Source organism: Gymnoscopelus braueri, assembly GCF_963280865.1.
Source record: "Gymnoscopelus braueri genome assembly, chromosome: 13".
Lineage (NCBI taxonomy): Eukaryota > Metazoa > Chordata > Actinopteri > Myctophiformes > Myctophidae > Gymnoscopelus > Gymnoscopelus braueri.
The window spans coordinates 18,638,560-18,661,565 of record NC_137615.1 but is presented as its reverse complement, the minus strand read 5'-3'; the positions used below and the strand labels follow the sequence as shown (position 1 = coordinate 18,661,565).

At 38.7% G+C, this 23,006-nt stretch overlaps 1 protein-coding gene across 6 annotated transcripts; it reads left to right on the top strand.

The window, feature by feature from the left end:
• Positions 1-1,722: 1,722 nt before the first annotated feature.
• Positions 1,723-22,766, top strand: unkl (unk like zinc finger; the record flags this gene model as incomplete). 6 transcript variants are annotated; one of them, XM_080446218.1, is made up of 16 exons in its annotated part: positions 1,723-1,790; positions 3,071-3,280; positions 6,923-7,099; positions 8,118-8,251; positions 8,445-8,580; positions 8,685-8,802; positions 8,954-9,038; positions 9,542-9,681; positions 10,555-10,740; positions 12,084-12,134; positions 12,502-12,679; positions 12,871-12,963; positions 13,057-13,293; positions 13,866-14,053; positions 15,440-15,697; positions 15,865-22,766. In XM_080446218.1, the coding sequence occupies 16 exons, from the start codon at positions 1,723-1,725 to the stop codon at positions 16,045-16,047; spliced, it is 2,442 nt and encodes an 813-aa protein (XP_080302344.1). In that variant the 3' UTR covers positions 16,048-22,766. The 6 variants fall into 6 exon arrangements, with proteins under 6 accessions (XP_080302344.1, XP_080302343.1, XP_080302342.1 ...); XM_080446217.1 differs by having other exon boundaries at positions 9,527-9,672; XM_080446216.1 differs by having other exon boundaries at positions 9,527-9,681.
• Between the last annotated feature and the right edge of the window lie 240 nt (positions 22,767-23,006).

Below are 23,006 nucleotides of genomic sequence, written 5' to 3'. Positions count from 1 at the left end.
TGAACATACTCTACCATACAAATTGGATAAAATTACATTTTATTCATTTAAAAAAAGTTACATAGTGCCGCTTTAACTCATACTTTTTTTCCCTTTGTAGAAATGTAGTGTAGTCAAACAATATCTGTCTTTGGAATGTAGTGGAGTGAAAATATCAAAAGAATGTATGTAGAGCAGGGGAGTAGCACCAAATTCTGGGCCCTGGGGACAAGGATTCACTGTGGGCCCCCTATGATTTTTTTCTTTAAAATTGAAAGAAAAACACGTTTTTTAGGGGCCCTTGTAACTCAGTCCCACTCCCCCCCCCCCTGCAACGCCCTTGAGAGCATTACCCCCATCAGGTGAATCATAAAATAAAACGCCATGCTACCAATGCACAGGTGTGAGATTTTCTTAAAACAACCAAGCCTCTAAAAATGTGAAATTAAATCAAGTCAAACACATGTGGAATTTAGTATCAACCCTCTTTCCTTGTTCCAACCTCTCAAATCTTTTCATGACACAATTATCACCCAATAACATAAGATTAAGCTGTTTAAAGTTGAATGCACAGCGCTCTCTTGCGATTCCTGTAATGAGAGGAATCATTTGTGATCCCTATATTATCCCTATATTAGTAGTGTAAGTGCAGTGCCCTCATATGATAGTATATGCAGAAGACAATATGCCTCACAACCAAGTAATTCACTAGTAATTGGTTCATTTGTATGCAATTGTCTGGTGCACGGGGTCATGCATGGGTCGGACTCAGACTCATGTGCAGCATGCACATAAAGACAATGCCTATAACAGAGCATACCTGTAATTGCCTTGATATACTAAGTAATTGGTTGTCAAAGTGGGGTCCGGGGACCCCCAGGGGTCCTTGGGGGGTTACCAGGGGGTCCCCAGCAAAATGTGTTAATATGGTGTCACAATCATTTTAACCACTTTAACCTTACCATACTTTGGCTATTCAAAAATAGCAGATCTGCAAGCTCGTAGCGCGGCACTCAGTGCTAGCTTGTAGATCTGCAAATCTTTGAATATATATATTCTTAAATCGAACATTCGTAACTCAAATCTTAGCTTCTGGGGGTTCTGGAACAACATATTTTGAGATGGGGTCCATGGCCAAATACATATCATTTTGGGGGTCCTTGACATGAAAAAGTTTGAGAACCCCTGTACTAAGTAACTTGTGCATGGTGTCGCCCACTGAAAATAGATCTATTCTACACCCTTTCAAAGCATCACTCTGTGACACTTGTTTGCAAGACACCAGGGCTGAACTATAAATATGGCTTAATTCATGTGAGGTGGACTTGAAATGACTGAAATTAACTTCAATTGCAGTACTTGAAATGACAGTCTTTTTAAAATTATTATTCTAATTAGTTCTCAAAGTGGGATCCTTGAGGAGGTTCCAGGGGATCCCCAACAAAATGAGTTAATATAGCTTCAAAGTCAGTTTAACCACCATAAACAGACATAGTGCAGACAGACAGACGGAGTGCAGACAGACAGACAGACAGAGTGCAGACAGAGTGACAGACAGACAGAGTGCAGACAGAGTGACAGACAGACAGAGTGCAGACAGACAGACAGACAGACAGACAGACAGACAGAGTGCAGACAGACAGGGGGGGCCATACTGCCTGGCCGTCATCACAATACATGCCCTGCAGAGAGAGAGCAGCAACAGATCTGCCGCGCCTGCGCACCTCATTGTTTTGACTGAAAATGCCGTCGGTTTCGAAAACGGCGGCCAGCAATGCTTCTCCTCAAACCGAGAAACCGACCCACTATACGTAAGTTAAAACGCGCTCGGGCCGGAGAACTTAAAACTTTGACAGAAAAAAACACCCCCATGGCGCTTCGTGCACGTTGCAGCGGCGTTCATGTGCAAAGGTTTTATTCCGTTTGGCCGTTGCAGCCTGGTGCGTTAAAAACATGGTGCTTTTTCCTGGCTTTGTGACACTGACTACCTACATAGCAGCACATTCCGACTGCAACGCTAGCGCCAGTGAGCGTGCAGACTGGGAAACGTGGAATTTAATACATTTGCGAGCCCGTAAACGTGTTGGAAGTGTCTTTTAACCGAGTGGTGGAGTCGAGAGGTTTGTTTTAAAAACCTTATTGTTCTTTAGGTTGCTGCTAAATGATTAGCCAGGAACTGGCTGGCTGGCTGCTTGTTGTAAATAGCACGGCCTTTATTTGAAGTTCCTCCTTCTCGCTACGTACATTATCGGACGTACGCTGCGCGGGCGCCGATGAGGGCTACGCTCTAACGCGCGCGTATCTCCGCTGTGAATGCCCCAGCGTATACGCCAGTAACGTAACCGCGTTTCAGGCTACTACACCAACTAGCTGTAGGCTATAATACAATATTCCTCATTCTGGTGTATTTGTATTTCATATTTATCTGTTATTGTGTGTATCTGCTGCTGTGCCCCTGGTTTGTGCTGGAGGCTGTTTAATCCGGTGTTCGTGGATTAGAGCAAAAAAAATAAAATCTCACTACTGAAAAAGTGTTTGTATGACCCTAGTCCTTTAAAGCTGTGTTATCTTGGGCGCGTTCGAAAATACAGCACTGAGCGCACTGGCCAATACAAACTAATAGGCGAGTGTGCTCCGGTGCGTAATTTCCGAACGCACCCCTAATGTTTTGTTATCGCAAATAAGTCTATGTGCGATTTGTGAAACGGTATGAAAAGGAGCCCTTCCACACACACACCTAATCTTTGATAAAATATCCAAGAAAGACTATTAAGATTTTATGGAAGATGCTTCTGCACATATTGCTAGTTTGACCACTCAAATTGCACTAATAGTAGGCTACAGTAATAACCGAAAATAGCAGATCTAGCTTGTAGATAGGCTATTTTCGCTGTGCAACGTTTGATTCCATTGAAGACATGCTGGCTTCTATGGAATTTTGGCAACTGAGAACTTTAATCCGTGGGTGTGTACTACTGTGTATGTCTTTGTTTGCAGGTACTTGAAGGAGTTCAGGACGGAGCAGTGCCCGTTGTTCTTCTTCTTCTTCTTCTTATTATCATAATTATTGTTATTATGTCTTTGTTTGCAGGTACTTGAAGGAGTTCAGGACGGAGCAGTGCCCGTTGTTTCTGCAGCACAAGTGCACGCAGCATCGACCCTTCACGTGTTTCCACTGGCACTTTCTCAACCAGCGGCGCAGAAGACCCATCAGGAGGAGAGACGGAACCTTTAACTACAGCCCTGATGTCTACTGCACCAAATACGACGAGACCACAGGCATCTGTCCGGATGGAGACGAGTAAGTGATTGATTGATTGATTGATTGAATACTTTATTAGCAGTTTGCAACAAAAAAAAAAGCACAGGAAAGTACAGTTCAGTACAAGGTCTGCTCAGAGGATTTTAAACCCAAGAAAGCCTATGGCTTTTTTCCATTCCAACATTAATGACAGACAAATTTATACACTATGCAAAACATCATATTAACAGTTTGAAAACAAAAACAAAAATATTTACAGTAAAAGTGTTGTTTATAAGTGCCAGAGATTGTTTTGTTTTTTTGTTGTGCGAATATAATTACTTTTTTGTACTACTGCTGTTGATGTGTTTCATGAACAAGCAGGACGTGTTGAAAAGGCTTTTAAAAAACACCAATGTTGTTACAAAAATTCAATGAAATTGCCCTCTGATATTGGTAGCTTTTCAGTAGGGTGAAGTATACATAAAATTGTCCTGTAATGATGGTACGTTTCAAAGTAGTTGTTATTGTCAGAAACGTGCGTCATGCTCAGGTTGGTGTTTGTTTTGTTTTGGTGTGTGACAGTGTTGCCAGGTTTTGCGAGAGAAACGAGCAACCAGGTCTATGAAAACAAGCCCAAAAGAAGCGAGCCCTTTGCCCTTTAAACATATACATTGGCTATAGCCGATCTACAAGTGATCTACAAGATCTCCACAATCTTACTTGTAGATCTGCTATTTTAAAAAAACTATTGAAGAAAATTGGAGAAATGTGGAATATTTCTGAAACATTTTAACAACACAAATCTTGTATGGGGGGTCTGTGGCACAAAATATTTTCAGATGGGGTCCTTGACATGAAAATGTTTGAGGAGCACTGCTTTCAACCATAATAAAAAAACAAAACAACATTGGAAACAAGCCCAAATAAGCAACTACACTTTAGAAACAAGCCCAAACAAGGAACTTATTTTTCTTTTCTTAGCTGTGTATAGCTGACCATTTGATCAGAATTGTATTAAGTTCACAGTTTTATTATATCTTTTTTGTTTTAATATGTAGCAATTTGAGATTTGGTTCAAATATAAAGTGTGTTACAAATAAAATGAATTATTATTATTATTATTATTATTATTATTATTATTATTATTATTATTATTATTATTAAGTACACTTTAGAAAAAAGCCCAAAAAACACAACCACAATATTTACAAGCAACTTAACAGAAAAACAAGCCCAAAGTCGCTTTTAATAAGCAGACATGGCAACACTGGTGTGTGAATGGCGCTGGCTGAGTGTGGTAAAGCCAAGCTGCGTGGACACACCCCCTGTTCCCTGTGTCCTGATTGAACAGTCTCTCCTCACAGTCTGCTCTCATTGGTCCACACACACAAGCGTAGTATTCTTTGTTTACATTATTAGGCCTTCCAGCAATGACACTCTACTCTACTTTATGGTGCAGCTTTGTTTGGTTCAGGCCAGTTGGTGGTTGAACCACCATCTTACTACTGAAAGTTAGAGCTAAAGCTACTGTAAAACACTACTGGGTGTATCCTTGTTTGTGACATTTTTGAGGGACCTTCATCTCTAAATAATGTGTTAAAATAATATTGATTGACCCACCTCTATGAATAATGCAGGAGAAGTGCTACATATTTTTTTGCATTTGGGTTGCTTTAAGATAATTAGATGTATTGTCTCAGTATTCACAATTACTATCTCACTTTAAATACATTTATATTTGAAGCCAATCCTTAATTTAAGAAGCTTAGATTTTTCAGGGAATGGGAATACACAGACCGATATAAAATGAGTAAATAACATCTTTTAAGACACCCGTAGGAACTCGCATGACTTTGTTATGGTGTGAAAAGAAATTAAGATATGTAAATTGCATAAAGTGAATATTCACTAAGACGTTTATATCAAGGATACTGTGCTGTAGATTTCCAAATGTATTCACGTGTTCACATTGTTTTTAACTTGATGTTTTTTCCTGTAGAATTGACAAAGCTTAAGTTTTTCTCAAACTTTAAACAATTGTAAAAGTCCTATTGTACCTGTCTGATATTGGAGGATACAGATTAATGGATATTAATTATACTGTATAGTTTCCTTTGTTCTTGGTTAGACGGGCATTGTTGTATCCATTCTGTACCATGGGAAACGCAATGTATGCTATGCCTGGCCATGGGTGCACACCATAGTATACATCAACGGTGGCACCGGTAATTTGATGTTTGGGTCCCAAATTGAATTTGATCTTACCACATTGCCACACAAATCACCAGGTTATTGTCTTTTATTACAAGTAAATTATTTAATACTATAGAGCCCAGTCCCCCCCCCCCCCCCTTACTGTATAAGGCATCTTGCTTTGCTCTTTGTTACTGCTTATAAATACAAGTTTAAACAGTGTTTGATGTACATGCTGCTCAGTTAACGGTCTTTTAGCGGATTTACTCTAATCTTGTTTTTGCAAAACATATCATTGCTGTCAGGCAGAAACCTCATACGGTATCTCCATATTGCATTTTTTTAAGTGAATGCCCTTAATGCTTAAAAATTGCAACAACAGCCGATCTACAAGCCCACGGTGTGAGGCGTTGTGAGCTTGTATCTCTGCTATTTGTGCTATTTATTTGATGTGAAAGTGGTTAAGTCTGTCGGTGGGTTTTATATATTGAATCAATGAAAAGTATTAAAAAGAGATTGTGACTAAATAATATCTACATTGAATTCACTGGAACCCAGCTTTTAAAAAATACATTTTTACAAAAAAAATAAAAAATCTGAAAGTAACAGTGTTGGACATACAAGGTTTCCACCCGACAGCGACGATATTACAATGCTGATTGTGTATAATAGTTGGATCCACACAATGCAGCTTTTACAGTAATTCAACTCCACAGAGAAGTAAGAAGAGGCAGGTTGCATCTGTTAAGATTGAGTTACTGTACTGCATCATCGTCTTCTGTTCCTCTTCTACCAATGGAAGCTATTTCTGTACGACCTTAAGTGTTACTATAGCAACTGTTGCCATTACAGATAGGACAATTTGTTCGATTCAAGAATCTTATTGGCTATGCACTTTGAAAGGCATGGACTCTGTGCCAGCTCAGGATGCGGAATGGAATGATGTCGAAAATGTGTAGTGAGAAAACATGAAATAAACAAAACGGGAAACAAATCGCATCCTCATGTTTTACATACAATTGAGATGTATTGTGTGCATCTAAATAGATGGTATGGTGTCTTTCAAATGTTTGCAGTGCTTAGCAGTCATTGTTTTTTTTTGTTAATCATTTTACATTCTGTTCAACCAATCTATTCTTTATTAGTTTGGATGAATGAGTTATTATTAGTGGTGTATGCAGTCTATTAAGCATATTGTTGCTGTCTGGCAGAAACCTTATATCTCCATATTTCAACTTAAACTGTTTTTTCCTAAATGAATGCCCTGCTTTCAGTGCTTTGTTGTACAAGAGTGTCGAGCAATAGTAGCGAAAATAGCCGATCCACAAGTTCACAACGGGCGTTGTGAGCTTGTAGATCTTCTATTTTCGCTGTTTATCTGTGGGTTTTATAAATGTAGAACCAAATAACCTATGAAATGTGTTAACAAGAGCTTGTGACTAGATAATAACTACATTGTTGACTGCCTTGACTCACTCCATTTCCACAATGTCCCTGTCCCTTCAGCTGTCCTTACTTACACCGGACCACTGGTGACACGGAGCGCAAGTACCATCTACGCTATTACAAGACTGGCACTTGTATCCATGAAACAGATGCCCGTGGGCATTGTGTGAAGAATGGTCTACACTGTGCTTTTGCTCACGGGCCACATGATCTCCGACCCCCAGTCTACGATATCAGGTGACGATCAATGCCTATAGCAGCCACGAAACATTTGAGAATTTCTGTTCATGTTGTGCTATGGAATAACTGGCATATCAGGTTGTTGCTTAGCAACAAGATACACAAAGCAACATGTCTGTCAAGGGCAGGGGGAGAAAAAAAATCTGATGTCTGTTGATATGGCCCTAGTCATGAATGAACTATCCGCATTAGGTGTAAAGGCCTTTGCAGACAGGGTGCGATTAGTCAATCAGTTTTTAGAAGCACGAATCGAGCTGGGTTCGATTGAAGAAAAAAAAACGCATCGCCGCAGCCACTTGCTGCATGGCAAATTCTGAGCCGGTGTGCATGAGGTCATAGAGAACCATGTGTTCATTAAAAAAATTATATTGTCCGTTTTTTCCGTGTGAAGAATCGCACCCTGTCTGCAAAGGGCTTAATTCTGTTCTATTATTTACCATAATACCCCCAAGCAATGCCTCAAAATGGTCGATGTAGCCAAGAGATTTGAATGGTAAAGTTGTTTCCACCATGTAATAGCTGGTCAGTTACATTCACCAGAGTCCCACAGGGGTCTATACTAGGCCGCCGCCTTTTCTCTCCACCAAATATAGCCAATCTACACACTCAAGAAGTTGCGAATTTCACCCCAGAATAGGGGTTCATGTGCTTAATGGCTAAGGTTCAATAATATACCATATCTGGTTACGGTATTTAGCTGATTTTTATAAAACGATGACAACACTGGCACTTTTAAATAAACCCAAAGGCTACCATTAGTAAATAGATTTAATAAGGTGTATCACAGAATTGGTCATAGTTCCATGGTCTACAGGAAATTATATTTGCCCACTGTTATCTGGATTACTGAATGTCAGTCAAGTTTAATTGTAACCTTTACTATGTAACATTAGTAATTTACTCAGTGATCATGTAGTGCTTGAATCTAGTCGCAGGCTGGTTTCATAGACCACACACTGAGACTAGATCAACTATTTTGTCCTAGTCTTCTGACTGACATAACCTTCGTGCACAGAGAGATCCAAGCACAAGAGGCCCTCCAAAACGGACAGCTGGGATCTGGAGAAGGCATTCCTGATCTTCAACCTGGTGTTCTGGCCAGCCAAGCTATGATAGAGAAGACACTTACAGAGGACCCCCGATGGCAAGGTGAGGACCTGACCAGACACATCATTGCTGATGGTTTAAATGTGTCAGATAAACTCCTTGATTTCAGAGATTTCTTTTGTATTTGTAGATCACCTATTTTGGGCGATAGTTAACCCCAGAATAGGGATGTTAGGGTTCATGTGGTTAATTGAAGAACAAATGGAATTAATCATATTTTAATCCTTTTTTACAGACACCAATTTTGTATTGGCCAACTACAAAACGGATCAATGTACCAAGCCTCCTAGACTATGCAGACAGGGGTATGCGTGCCCTCACTACCACAACAGCAGAGACCGAAGAAGAAATCCACGCAAGTTCAAATACAGGTGAGATGATGTTGTGACTCTTGTGTTTTTGTGAATATAAGCAAGAATACGTTGTCAAGGGTTTGTATGACTCAGATTGTGGAATCCTGTGAATTGCACGCTAGGTCAACTCCATGCCCTAATGTGAAACACGGGGACGAGTGGGGTGAGCCCTCCAAGTGTGACAGCGGAGACGGTTGCCAGTATTGTCACTCCCGCACCGAACAGCAGTTTCACCCAGAGGTGTGTGAATATATATTGTTTTCTCCAAAAAAAATATTGTAATAGGCTTTTTGTCAGTTTTTTTTATTTGTTGTATTCCAGTTAGTATGAATCATTTATCAATAATGTTTTTTTTTTAAATCATTTGTGATATATTTCCATCCTCCTTAAGATCTACAAATCAACCAAATGCAATGACATGAGGCAAACTGGATACTGCCCTAGAGGTCCATTCTGTGCATTTGCACATGTAGAACGTAAGTGAAGTATCAGTCACTTCTCTTTATCATCGCTGTTGGGCAGAAACCTTGTCTTTTCATGAAATGTCTATTTATGTTTTTTTTCATAAAATTACACAAGTTTGCAAAAAATACACACTGTGAGCTTGTAGATACAGTAAATGCATTCAAATTTAAATGCCTATAATAACATGCCCAAAATAGGGACACCAGGTTGAAAGTGGTTAAGTCTGTCAGTGGCTTTTACCAATATTTAACCAATAAAAAGTATTTTCCAAGAGCTTTTGACTACTCGTTTATAATAACTTCATTGGATCCAATGGAACACAGGTTCTCTTTTCTCCAGTTCCTGAAAAGTAACGGTTTTGGACATAATGTACAAGGTTTCTGCCTGATGACATCAATGTTATTCTAAATGCCTTGGCTTATTAATAACTTGTTTCTAGATAGTGTGTGTTTCACAGTTTTGTTTTTGTGTGCGTTTTTATTTTATTTAATTGATCCAGGAATTCCCTCCACAGAAGAGACCATGAGTTCGCTCATAACAGCGATCCAGTCAGGATCTCAGTCTCAGCAGTATTCAGAATGTCCAGTCAGCGAGTGGAACAGTGGAGGCAGCTCCACTAACTCTGCTACCAGCAGCAACGGACAAGTAGGAAGTGTATGTTTTCACACACGTCACGCTAGGGCTGGGCGATATGACTTCAGATCAGTTTCCAACATTATTTCAAAGGTTTGCAATTACGACGAATGAACAATTAATAGATATTTTTTTTATCTATAGTGAAAATAGCAGATCTGCAAGCTCATGCGACACGCTGTGAGATTGTAGATCGACTGTTTTTTGTACGCTACTTGTGCACACCACGGTGTACGCCACCGTTGTACAACGAAATATAATGTAGGGCTCAAGTAGTTGATCAGACCAATCGATTTAGTAGAAAAAAATCAACTTGAATTTGAAAACTGCTTCTTGATTATTCGATTAATCTACATGAGCAAGATTAAGTAGGTTATAGGTTCTAAATATCTGTTATGATATGTTTTAGGTTAAATGCCCAGCCCTACGTGATATACTACGAAATGCCTTAACCACATTAACCTTGGCATCCCTGTTTTGGGTGTGTCATTATAGGTGAAAATGTAAAAAATGTTTCCAAAATGTTCTATTTGTTTGAAAATAGCAAAAGTATAAAATAGGCCTTAAGAGGTTAATTCACCTTCAGTGTGTTTCTCTACAAAACATGTCTGCATAGTTATGCTTTGCTTCAAGTTGTGTCATTTTCAATATTTATTTTGTTTTTACATAATTGTTTTTGTTTGCTGTTCTACATTTCATTCATGAGTTAGTTTTGAAGAACAGAAGAAAGTCATCTTAGTGTAAGGATACTTAGTGTATAGCAATATGCCTCTATATATTTTTTCCTGACTTAAGGTCTAAACTTACGCCTTCTTACTCGAATCCAGGGACATTCTATATATTTTTTTTTGGGATCAGCATTTCATTAAGATCCTGTGCACTTCTCTTCCTCAGGTTTCATGTTCTAGTAGCCCAACTGTAACACCAAGCTCAGGAAGCCACAGTTTATCCCCAGTGGGAACCACCTGCAGGCCCAAATCCTTAACTAATGGTAGCTTATGTTCAGAGTCCAGCACGCCCAGTGTCTCCTCTCTGACGTCTTACTACCCTAAAGCTCCGGGGTTTGAACGAGAGGATCAGGTACACAAGACTCCCACTCTATAGTCTCAGGAAGACCACTGCATAACTTAGGGCCTGACACTTATTTTTGCCAATCTTGCATGTTTTAATCTTAACATTAAGTTCTCTGTCTTGTCTTTGTGGTTCATTTTCATTATTTTATTCATTGTGAAATGTCATGCTAAATAAAACATGCTGCAGTAGTTCCTAATAATCTAACAAGACAGCAGCCACAACTGAGCACATTTCACGTTTGCAGCAGTAAAGCCTTATCTATTTCCTGTCGCACGACGGTATCGCACTGCAAAAATATCACACCTACAAGCTCACAATCGCATTGTGAGTTTGTAGTTCTGCTATTTTCGCTGCTCGACGTTGTTCGACAAAAGTCTGAATTGGGCTTAGCACTCAATGGCCTCTAATTTGAGGATGGTAGTCTGGCGCATTGGGCTGATAACAACCCAATGCAGGGTTTTGTCAACAGTTCCATAAACGCAGTTAAGAAATCTCCTTGTTCGATTAACTGTTGGCACCCCTAGTTGAAACCTAGAACCACGTAGACTGAAAATAAAATGGTAGTTGTGGTGGATTATCCCTTTTCATTACCTTTGTCATAAAAATCATGTCATGCCAGTTGTAGGTACCGCTGCTGCTCCAACGTCTGAACCCATAAATTGCACTGGCGATAACGACATCGCCCTCAAGCTATTAGGCTAATGTTTCTAATGCATCATCAAGTCCAATCCTAGCGTCAAATATTTGACCAATTCTTAGACCAGAGCTATCCTTGGCTCAAGCCTAAGAGCTGGCCTATGGTTTACTTCAGCCACATCGTTGCCCTAACTTGTTGCCCTGAACTGCTTTTGAAGAATTGCTTGCCTTGCAAGTTTGGCATTCAAAGTTAGCTTTATGTTGATCTAAATTGATTTGCAGCAGGACATGAAGCAAAGTGCATACTGTACACATTCACTAGAAACTTGAGAAACATAGAAGATACAGTAAAACAACGATGTAAAGTTTAGCACATTAGCAAATGGGTTGCAACATAGAGTAGATTGTTACATTGTGGTATGTAGACAACCCTCCTCCAGACCAAGACTTGCTAACTGGGTTCAAGTCAGGAGTGTCCACGTTTAGAACCTGCAAATGTCATGTTAATTAGCCTGGGGCTAAGAATTTAGCACATTCTTGGTTTACACGGTTCCTATAATGTACACTTAGCCCTTGGCTAAATACAATGAATGTGGAGGTTGTAGTTGCTAACCTACTGTATGCAAACACATAAATGTAGATATGGACACCACTTTAGGATAATGGCCTTTGGTGTTTGATATGTTCTTTTTTTGTTACTCAATTATTTTCAGATCAAGAATAAGGGACAGATGGATCACAAGTTTATGGACCAAGACAAACAGGTTTGTGCTCAAATGACTACATACTGTACGCACAGTAGTGTTACTACATGCTATGTTGTAGTCAATGTTGCTGTTTTTACAGCACGGCTCCTCAGGCGAGCTGTGTAGAAAAGGGACTGTCTGGCACTAATCTTGTAAACAGCTGGACTGACTACCAGTAGGCCACAGAAATACCTAATTTTAATAATATGCCCATATATGGAGATCTCTGTGGATCCCAAGATCCACATGGTTTGATTTTTTTTTAAAATTATATTAGTAGCTGTAGTACATGAGTGCTAAGCAACCTGATGTTTCTGATTGACTATTTAACACGTACTTAGTTCCATTAATGAATACCTTTTTTTTTTAAATTCTTCCCTTTTAGATACAAAATAGTATATTTTCTGTGGTGAACCCTTTGGCATCAAGCATTACCTCCAGTATAACATCAAGCTTGGCTTCTAGTATTGGCTCGGAAAGTTCTTCACCCACCACCTTATCAACAATGAACGTGAAAGCCACCCCTTTCTATCCTGGGAGCAACACGGTGGAGTCTGTTATAGGTAAGTAAAGCCAAGACTCAACCTGGTATTCGAAAATAGCAGATCTACGAGCTCACAATGTGTTGCAACCTTGTAGATTGGCTTTTTTGCTATTTGACTTACAATAAAGTGTAATTTAGGGCTTAAGTGGTTCAAACTTCCACCATCATGTATCTTACATTCCATTGTTCTGTTTTGTCTTTGTCTTTAAGGATCGGCTCTTGACCTGAATTTCAGTGACATCAATGTTGCATCTCTTGAAAAGGAGTTAGAAGAGCAGGGAAACAGCTGTTTAGGACTAACAAGTAAGAGCGCTTAGTATATACAAGTGTTTTCCTTGGCCGTCCCCATGTTTAATACACAAACAAAATCATTATTTATGTACTTTCTCTCCCTAGGTCAAAGGTTGCTAGCCGGGTCCGCCCCAGTTAACATTCCTGGCTCACTTGCCCGATGCGCTTCCTTTAATTCCTCATCATCACTCTCCACCTCCCCTTTAAGTTCCCTTTCTCAGTCCCTGTCCCAGTCCCTGATGTCAGGGATGGTATCACAGCCAAATCAGCCTCCAGCCGTGCTAGCCAAACACGAGCACGGCCTCCTGGGAAATCCAGCCTCCAACTCCCAGAACTCTCTGGGTAAGACTGCAAGGATGGCATGGTTTCATTTTCATTAGTTTACGTGTGTGTGTGTGTGTGTGTGTGTGTGCGTGTGCGTGTGCGTGCGTGTGTGCAAGCCTTTTAGCCAGTGTGCTGCCATTGGCACCGTTGCAAGACATTTAATGAGTTTACATAGTACACATTAGTTTAAATAGTAGATGAGAGCAAAGATTAAGACATGAAATGGATGTCATTTTGAGGAAACAGGAACAATATTAACCTTCTGGGTATAATGAAGAATTCTATTCGGCGGGTTTGTGTCAGTTATTTGAAGCTAGAACATGGAAACTGTTAGAAGGATTTAATATAGTTTTTGGTAGAGAATTAAATTAAACGTGACTTGCGACCCTGTGAATCCAAGCGGGTAGGCAGGCGTAGTACTAGTGTCCCCCCCACTGTGTGAAAAGACCACTCATCTTAGACTCTTGACAGTGTAAAAATTTACCCTTGTGTATTTTGTTTCACTCTAAATTAACAGGATTGTGCTGTGTATTACAGTACAACACGGCCCCGTGTTTTGTGCTTGTAATAATCCTCCATTGTACTCTCAGGGTTGAATGGAGGAGCCGGCAGCATATGGGATTTTGTTAGTGGCAGCTTCTCACCAAGCCCATCTCCAGTGTTCAGCAGCCTGACCTCCACCAGCAGCGGTGCTGATTTGGCCCGCCTGATTAGAGAGTTGGATGAAGCCAAGAGGAAAATCAAACAGTGGGAAGAGGCGTGGCATCAAGTCAAACAGGTCAGTAACCTCATGCTCAAAGGCACAGAACTCAAACAATGTGACGGTGTCATTTGAAGTACTACAATTATACAGTATTGGCAATTAACACAATGCAATCGTAAGCATACGGTGGGGCAGCTCTGTTGCCTCTTAGCAAAGAAGGTCCTGGGTTCAAACCCCGGCAGGGATGGCCTTTCTATGTGGAGTATGCATGTCCCCCCCCCCCATGATTGCGTTGGGTTTCCTCAGGGTACAGCAGTTTCCTCTCACACCAAAAGGCATGCATGCTAGGTACACCTGCCTGTGTCAGGTACTGGCATTACAGTTGCTGCTCACTGCTCCTTAGGATGGGTTAAATGCAAGGATAAAGTTAAGGGTACAATACATTTAAATCAAATCAGTACACGGTTCTATAGACATCAGAGAGGTTGGAGTACAGCTGCAGTACAGTGAATGCCCATGAAGCATTTTCCTCAATATAAATGTAGTGTTGTAACAGCCGTCCTCCGCGCCGCATGAAAATCTATCCGTCTACTGCTCAGTTAACCCATTAACACCTTTACCGCCGGGCCCGTAGTTCTACGGGCCGTTAAATCCAACGGTTAAGCGCCGAGCCCGTAGTCCTACGGGCTGCGGTCTTTTCGCGCATGCGCGGTCCGGGTGCACTTTCGGAATTTTTTTGATCCACTTCCGTTTCCGGTTTGATGACAGGAAATAGAATTATTTGGGATCCGGTTTCGACGATCACGCCCGCTCCCATTCTACAGACGAAACTGAAACTCAATTCTCTTCCTGTAGTTTTTTCTCCTCGCATTTCACTGTTTAACGTAATCCGCTCTAACTCAAACATGGATGCCCCGTTTGACACGCGATCTTCACTGGGAGATACAGGGAGATCTCGCGGATGTAAACAGACCGTTCACGGCTCAATCTTAAGGATTTTAACAAGATCTATGGCGACATGAAAAAAACAAAAAAACAACAAAAACACCTTGGCACTGGTGAGTACATTATGAGATTAACCTCTGGCGGTGGATGTGTTAATACCTGTGACGCATCTGTGTCACTTTTAGATTTCTTTAGGCTATTCAAAAATAGCAGATCTACAAGCTCATAGCGCGGCACCGAGTGCCGCGCTACGAGCTTGTAGATCTGCTATTTTTGAAAAATCGTGTTTTTTTTTTTTATAATTTTTTTTTAAAAAAACTGTTAGGATTTTGATTTTTTTAAAGAATCGCCTCAGGTCTTAATGGGTTAAAAGGGTTATCCCCCTCGGCCAAGGGAGATATTCAGCATCTGGTCTTCAGGCAGAACTAGTGTGCCAACTCCTATATCGAGGCTAACCTGTCATCTAACGCCAACAGAGGTAGCATTGTTACATGATTACGTTACACTTTGGTCTAGGCATGTGAGGCTTGCCAGAAAGATGCACATGATACAAAGGATCAAGCAAAGTCGGCGGAGGCAGAGCGACAGCTAGCGGAACAGAAGTGGGAGGAGACCGAGCGCAAGCTGAAGGACCTCCAGGGGGACTTTGATGTGCTTTGTCGAAGCCCTGGGACACCTCTACTGCGCAGCTACGGAGAGCTGGACAAGCTCCCCTTGTCAAAGCTCCACTCCCTCCAGAGTCAGCTGCGTACTGACCTAGACCTGATAGACGGGGTAAGAAAGACTAGATCACGCATAGCATTTCACTTGTAGCTGATCCATTTTTAGCCAGTCTATCAGGACTATCACTCAAAAGCCTGTCATCAAGCATGTATATTTGAAAAGTTTGCACGAGTTATATTTTCATACGTTGCAACTGATATTCGTTCTTTTCTCCCCAGGTAATATATCAGCTTCAGTCAAAGAAATGTATAGTTTGCCAAAAGCATGATCGTTGCGTTGTTCTGCAGCCTTGCCAACATTATGTACTTTGTGAGACCTGTGCGCCTAGTAAAACAGAATGTCCTTACTGTAGAACAAAGATATTGAAGTGGTGTTCTACAATTATTCAAGGTACTATTTAAAGAATTAGCCCTTTGAAAAACTACTAATGCATATTATGCTTACATTACATTTTCTAAATAGCAACTTGTTTAATATAGTGATGGAATTAATAATTTATGATTGATTAGAATTACATAAATGATGTTTGACTGATGAAATAAGACCTGTTATAATTTGGACTGTGCAAAAGGGATTGTTAAGTTTTTGCTCATTTTAAATGTTTGCCCTCTATCAATATCGCCCTTTTCAATGCTCTGATAGAAAAGCTATGCAGTTAGAAACCATAATAGTGGCATCACCTTGCAATGCTCGTTTGATTTCCATTATATTACTAATTTAATCTTTGAGTGAAGCACTTGCAACACAAACTGCACAACCCCAACATGGTGCATTACACGATGGGCCATCTGTGGCCCTTCTCATCTAATACATCCAGTATATGAATTTTATTTTTTATTTACACTTGTCGTCAAGCTGTATCTGAATTCTCTACATTGGAATAGGGATTTATCTTGCAAAATGCAAATGTGCATTTACCATCCATTACTTTCTTTTCTTGAAGAATATGCAAAATCAAAGTCATACGTTGTAAGTAGAAAGGTAGCGACTCATGGAAAGTTGCAACACTGTATGCTTTTTTTCAATAGATCTTTTTCACATTTCCAGGTTCCATAGTAACGGGTGACGTAATTGATGTCGCCTTTTTCAATTTGAAAAGTCCACCATTGTTGTTCACCGTGAAAAAGGTCTGTTAGCATAAATGGAGTGACAGCTGGCCCTTACTATATTGATCAGTGCTAATTTAGCCACTAATCATCATAGTTCTTTGATAGTTCTGATTTTATTTTCCTTTATTTCAAAAGTAAGGACAAATTCCAGAAGTCGGGCAACAAGGCTGAGCACAAAGCGTATGTATTATATTTACAGCATCTATATTGTTGCTGTATGAGGGTTGGAAACATTGCATTTACTTGTTCAATGTTGCTAAATGCATCACTGAACATCTCCCGAGCTAATGGCATTAGGCTTATCAGTGCTTTCCTTTTTTTTTGTTGCAAGGTTAATTATTCTCCAGTATTTCATTTTTTCATCAGCTGTTAAGTGGAAAGTAAAATAAGGGTGACAAGTTAAATTAACAGCATATACAAATCTATTACTAGCAGTTATAGCAACACCCGTGGTGGATACTAAAGGGCATGAGCAAGGATGTCAAAATATCTTTGCAAAAATACTGCCAGTAAATGCTCTATGAACTACAAAATGCATCACAAACTTATCTGGTAGTGGTGTGAAATATAAAATGGGCAAAACGCAAACGCAATTGTTAATTCACTTCAAAGGGGAATCTCACTAAATATAAGAGTTGTCATGTTATTTATGGCAGTCCTGTCAGTATGTGTACAAATGAAGCTAGAACCCAGAGCCGCCTCTGATCTACCATGTCATGCTGATGTACAGTACAGCATTGAGTGGCTTCATAGATACAAATTGCTAGACTGCATGACCAATTAGCTATAATTAAGTTGAATAATTTATTAACTAGAAAATGTCAATTTCATCCATTTAGACCTGAAGCCGATTCTAAAAATGCCTTCTAAATCCTGACCTAAGTTTTCTGAAAAACTTCAAATATTTATTCAAAAAAAAAAAAAAAAATGTATGTTGCTATATACTGTACATAGCAACAACAACCCCAAAAGGGGTTCCCGGATTGAACGGTATAGTCACGTATAGGGGTTCAAAAATAGCAGATCTACAAGCTCAAAACGTGTCGCATAACAAGGCATTGTGAGCTTGTAGATCAGCTATTTTCCAGTAGCCGAAGTATAAGATGGCATTGAAGTGTTTAAGCAGATTTTCATGCTATATCATATTTTGCTGGGGAACCCTGGAACCACCTCAAGGACCCCTGTGGTCCCCGGACCCCACTTTGGGAACCGCTGGACAAAACTGTTCGTAAAGGAAACCGTAAGGAAATAGTAAATCACGTGACTCCCGTGAATTTAGTGGCATACCTCTTTAAGTACAACCCAAATTTTCATGCTGTAATTTGTATTTTAACCGACCAGTCAAGCATTATTATGACCGACCAAGAAATTTGATTTCTTATTAAAGCACTTTGTTGACCCGGGAATTTGTTAAAGGGGATGTAGAATTTTGCTTTAAGCTGCTTTGTAGTTTGTTCCCGTTCTTTGTTTTAGATTTACATATTTTTTTCTATATAAGCTAATGTCTGAAGCTTTTGTGTCAGTGTACTGTGAAACATAATTTGAATGTTTTATGTTTCCTATTGTTAAATCATAGTATTGTTCTGTATTAGTTGGCTTTCATAGAAAAGTACTTAATAGTTTCTACTTTAATAGTTACGTTTATATTAAAAGAAAAAACATTCAATCAAATAAGTGCAAACTTAAAAATGCATTTTAGGCATAACCAGCAGCGGTAATATCAGTGAGGCACATGCTAAAATGTTAAGGCATTTATTCAATCAGTCTGTCTTTTAGAGATTTATATAGCCTAGTCAATAGAGGAGCATGTATTGTATTTGCTAAAGCCTGAAATGGTAAATTTTGTAGAAATCCTAGCCTCTTGACCTTGTCTAGAACATATCGGCCTCTCACTCTCAAGTGCCTTGCCTTCCTTAGATGAAAAGTTATGTTTGAGATTGTCGGAGCAAAACACAAGTAGTTAAAGCTTGTTTCTGCACAACAAGTCTAATTTAGGTTTGCAGAGGCGTTCACATACTGTATATATAATTATATATGCCATAATGTATTTTGGCCCAATCCCGCCTAAGTATTTCTGCGGACGATAATTATATGAAAACAAATTGTGTCAGTGCCTGTGTCCTGACATCAAGCTAAAAAATGAAGATAAAACCCCCAGTCCTTGGCCGTGGTGCTCTTTGGGTGCAGCTTATATAATATTTTAAATAGCATTTTTCAATTTCATGTTTGGGAGTATGCAAACATAGGACATAATATATGATCTTGTATAGCAACAAGTCAAAAGGCTTTTTTCTTTTCTTTTTTTCAATCGTTCAGTGATTTAATTCATATTCTTGTAATACATATTTTGCAATGTTGAATGAAGAATTCTGTGGTTAACATGTAAGTTGCATCTTCAACTACGACAGTGTATTGTGCTTAGGTTACTCTAATTGAAATGACCTCCTACTGTGTTTGAAAAATCAAAAAAAACAAAACAAAAAAACATTTTCTTTTCATTCTTGCTTTTGGTTCAATAGAAAACCATGTATTTTCCAGGTACACTTTTTGCTACTTACAAATGGGAAAATGAATTGTTTACATTCACATAGATGGCAATTAAGCAACTCGGAGGAAAAAAAAAGTTTCTTCAAGAAAGTATTTTATTTTGCTTTACACGTTTATTACAGGGCATAAAAGGCAGGCTAAACACTTCTCATATTGCATGTGATATTATGCGATATGTTAACCAGCTTAAAAAAACTGTTCACACTGTCACACTGCCAGAATATTTGTATTGAGTCATTCTTAGTGTACTAAAGGCTTCTTAGCTTCACTTCTGCAAGCTTTGCTGCTACTGGAAAAGGTATTAACGTAGTTTCTTATAATACATCTAGATGTTTGAATGTTATTATGCATACATACAGTACATGTAGCTCAGATTTTGCATACCTTTCTGCATCAGACTTGGCTAAACCTTTTATTTGATATAATTATTCTTTGTGGATCAGTTTTGAGTTAAATTTGGGTACTTCTGTAAATGGCTTAGGATGGTGATAACAGACCTGTACTGTTGTACAATGTCCCCGAGTTTTCAATTGGTTGAAGTCGGTTATATTTTGGTTGACCTGCCTCATTAGTCTTCCCTCCACCGGCATGCAGTATTTGGTGTAGCTTAATATGCCCGCTCCTGATTAGCTTCATTATCACAGGACATACTGAGCTTTTGTTATGTTCTGCCTGTGAAGCAAACTTTAATCCATGATGTCCACTTTTAAAATCGAACCAAAGTGGTGTTCTAGTAACTATTCAAATAGGTATTTTTATGTGGGAAATGTTGCCCGCAGAGATTCATTACTACTGTATGACAGTTAACATTTGTAAATATGGATAAGTCATGCCTAAAGCTCGAGAGGAGGGAAAAGGCTCGCCTGGTAGACTTGACATGGACACGGGGACAGTAATGGCTAATTTATTCGTTGTCTTATGACTACCAATTCTCAACTTTGGACAATTTTATAGGAATATGGCAACAAGTTAAACACTGTAAAAATGTCAAATGAATTGTTAATGCTTTTGTATTCGGAGCCACCCTATTTTACACAGATTTGAATGCTGGTTCCACGTGAGGGCTCATAATCACAGATGAAAAGATCTACATCCTATATGAACAGTATGGGCTCTGTTTTGGGGAAGGATTTATCACTTTAACCTTTCATTTAATATGACATAAAAAATATTACAGTGATTAAATGACAGAGAGAACTATACCAATGGCTTTTGCATACAATATTAATGGACTTCCAAGTCCATTTAGTAGTTTTACCAAAGACACCTGTACTGTTGTTTCTTTTGAATATAATTTAATTTCATCAATTATTTTCTTTCTTTTTTATCAGCAAAACATCTAATTTGATAAATCACCTCATACCTTAAAGTAGATTGATATGGTTATTCAGTCACTGATATCCAGTTTTTCTTTATTTTTTTTACTATCTAGTTTAGCTGTAGTTGTACTCGGCTGTTATACAAATGATCAAAAACGTGGGTTGAATTCTGACTCGATATCTCTGTATGTGAATTTGAATTAGCATATTTGTTTGTTAATGGCAGATTTGTGCAATATTGGCGAGCACATGCTGACCAGTTAGATCAGCTTTTGTCTACAGTGAAGGAAAGCCAGGGAAGTTGGACATTTGTGTTAAATTCTAAAGTGGCCATATAACTTAAATATAGAACTATTTGAAGTATTTTTTATTTCCCTTGTTTTTGCTCAACTACATGCTAGTGCTAGTTGTGCACTGACTGTATGCCGTCAAGTTAGGCCTACAATGACTGTAGGGTGCTTTCTCTCCATTGGACAGTTTTTGATTGCTTAATGGTTTTACTCGTCATCCATAAAATCACCATGAAAGTAACGTCATGTGGTCAAAATGGTTTAACGTTTTATATGAAATTACAGAGGACAGTTGGTTCTTGTAACGAATCTCAATGGCAGATACAGACCTAAGTTGAATCATTATGTGAATTTGTTGCTGGCCCTTACCGTCTTTCATCAGAGTGGTCGGCTAACCTAAATCTTTTGAGCAATTCTCTCAGTAAGCTCAGCTTACATGTATAGTGTTATAACATTTCTTTGTTAAGTGTGTTAAATTTAATCTCTACAGTGGACCAATTACATTTTCAAGTACATCGGTGCCTTTAGCGATATTAAAATGAAATCATTTCAATTGGAATTTAGGGAATATTGCTCTGAGATGCATCTCCACATTCTACAAAAGCAGAAATGTAACAAAGTACCTAACCGTAATTAGAATTGAAATGTCAGTGCCTTACAATATTTTTGTGGACCATGTTTTAAGGAAATTTAACTGTAAATGATGGCCTGTATTCAGGCCACTTGTGCTGAAAAGTGTATCACTGTTTGCATAGAACTGTTTTTCCAATGAGACGGTTTAGCAGAATGAAGAAAGAGACACAAAAGTCCCCTATCAGTCTGTATTTGCCATACCATTAGAGAAACCATTATGACAGCAATACCTACCATTGTTGAAACAACTCCTTCTGATCTCAATTAGTCTTTTAGTGGCACCAAAAAAGTATTTGTAAACAAAAGCACCAAATAGACACTTGTAAATGAACTGTAATAGATGTATTATTATGCTCTGCATTGGAATAGTTTAATCTATTTTGCATTATTGTTAGTTGTTTTGTGTTGTCTTTTGTTTTTAATATTATGAAAATGGAGCCTGAAGATTTATGCAATCTTGTATATGAGTATGATGTATGGAGCTGTTCAAATTTAGTAAAAATGATACTAGTACAAGTGTGGTCATAAAATAATCTGAATGTGGAACCACTTGTTCCATATACCGTAGAATTTCAGTAGAAATGTTATTTTAACATTGAAGCCCTGAAATATTGAATGTATTTTGTTCTAAATTAGATATTCAATGAATAGGTCACTGGAATATTATGGAGAGCAGTTAATCCAATATGATGTAGCATCTAGTTGTGAATTGCTATTCAATAAAAATAAATTTATAATAACTAAAACACATGCAAGTTTTCAAGTTTCTGTACGTGTACTGTAAGTGTAATGAGAGAAAGAGATGTGTTTTCCTCAGGCTAATGCAACGATTGAATAGAGAGCAATGTGTTAAATCTGAAGAAACTGCATTTCACAGATGTATTTACCTTGATGTCAGTGGGTTAGATATTTATTTATAAATAAACATGTCCCTTATTTTGTTACAAGGTGTATGGATATGTAGGACACATGATTCTGATAATCCTAGAACATATCGTGGTTAAATATTGATATTTTTGTGTTATAAACACAATACCTTAGCTGAAAGTCTCATAGAATGATAGATTTTTGTTTTCTACATTAAGAATTGTGTACTGCATAATATTTTGTAGTGTATTACTAGTTTGTTAAAACACTTGTTAAAATGTTACACTACAGTTATGCAATGGTTTACAGAATTCACATTATTTTTTATCATCTTGGGAATTAAACTCTTTTTCATCTGAAATGTGTGCAATACTTTTTGTCTCTGAACACACAGTGTAGAACAGGCCTATCTTTTCAGTAACTTAATTTTTACTTAAAGTACCACTTAAAGTCCATATGGTTCTATTTGTACACTTAGTTACGGGGGTCCTTGAAATCAAGACTTTGAGAACCACCGTTTTTAGATTGCCTCACTCACTAGTTATAACATGCAGGACCACAATGGAAACAAGCCCTTGGGGCTTTTTGTGTTATC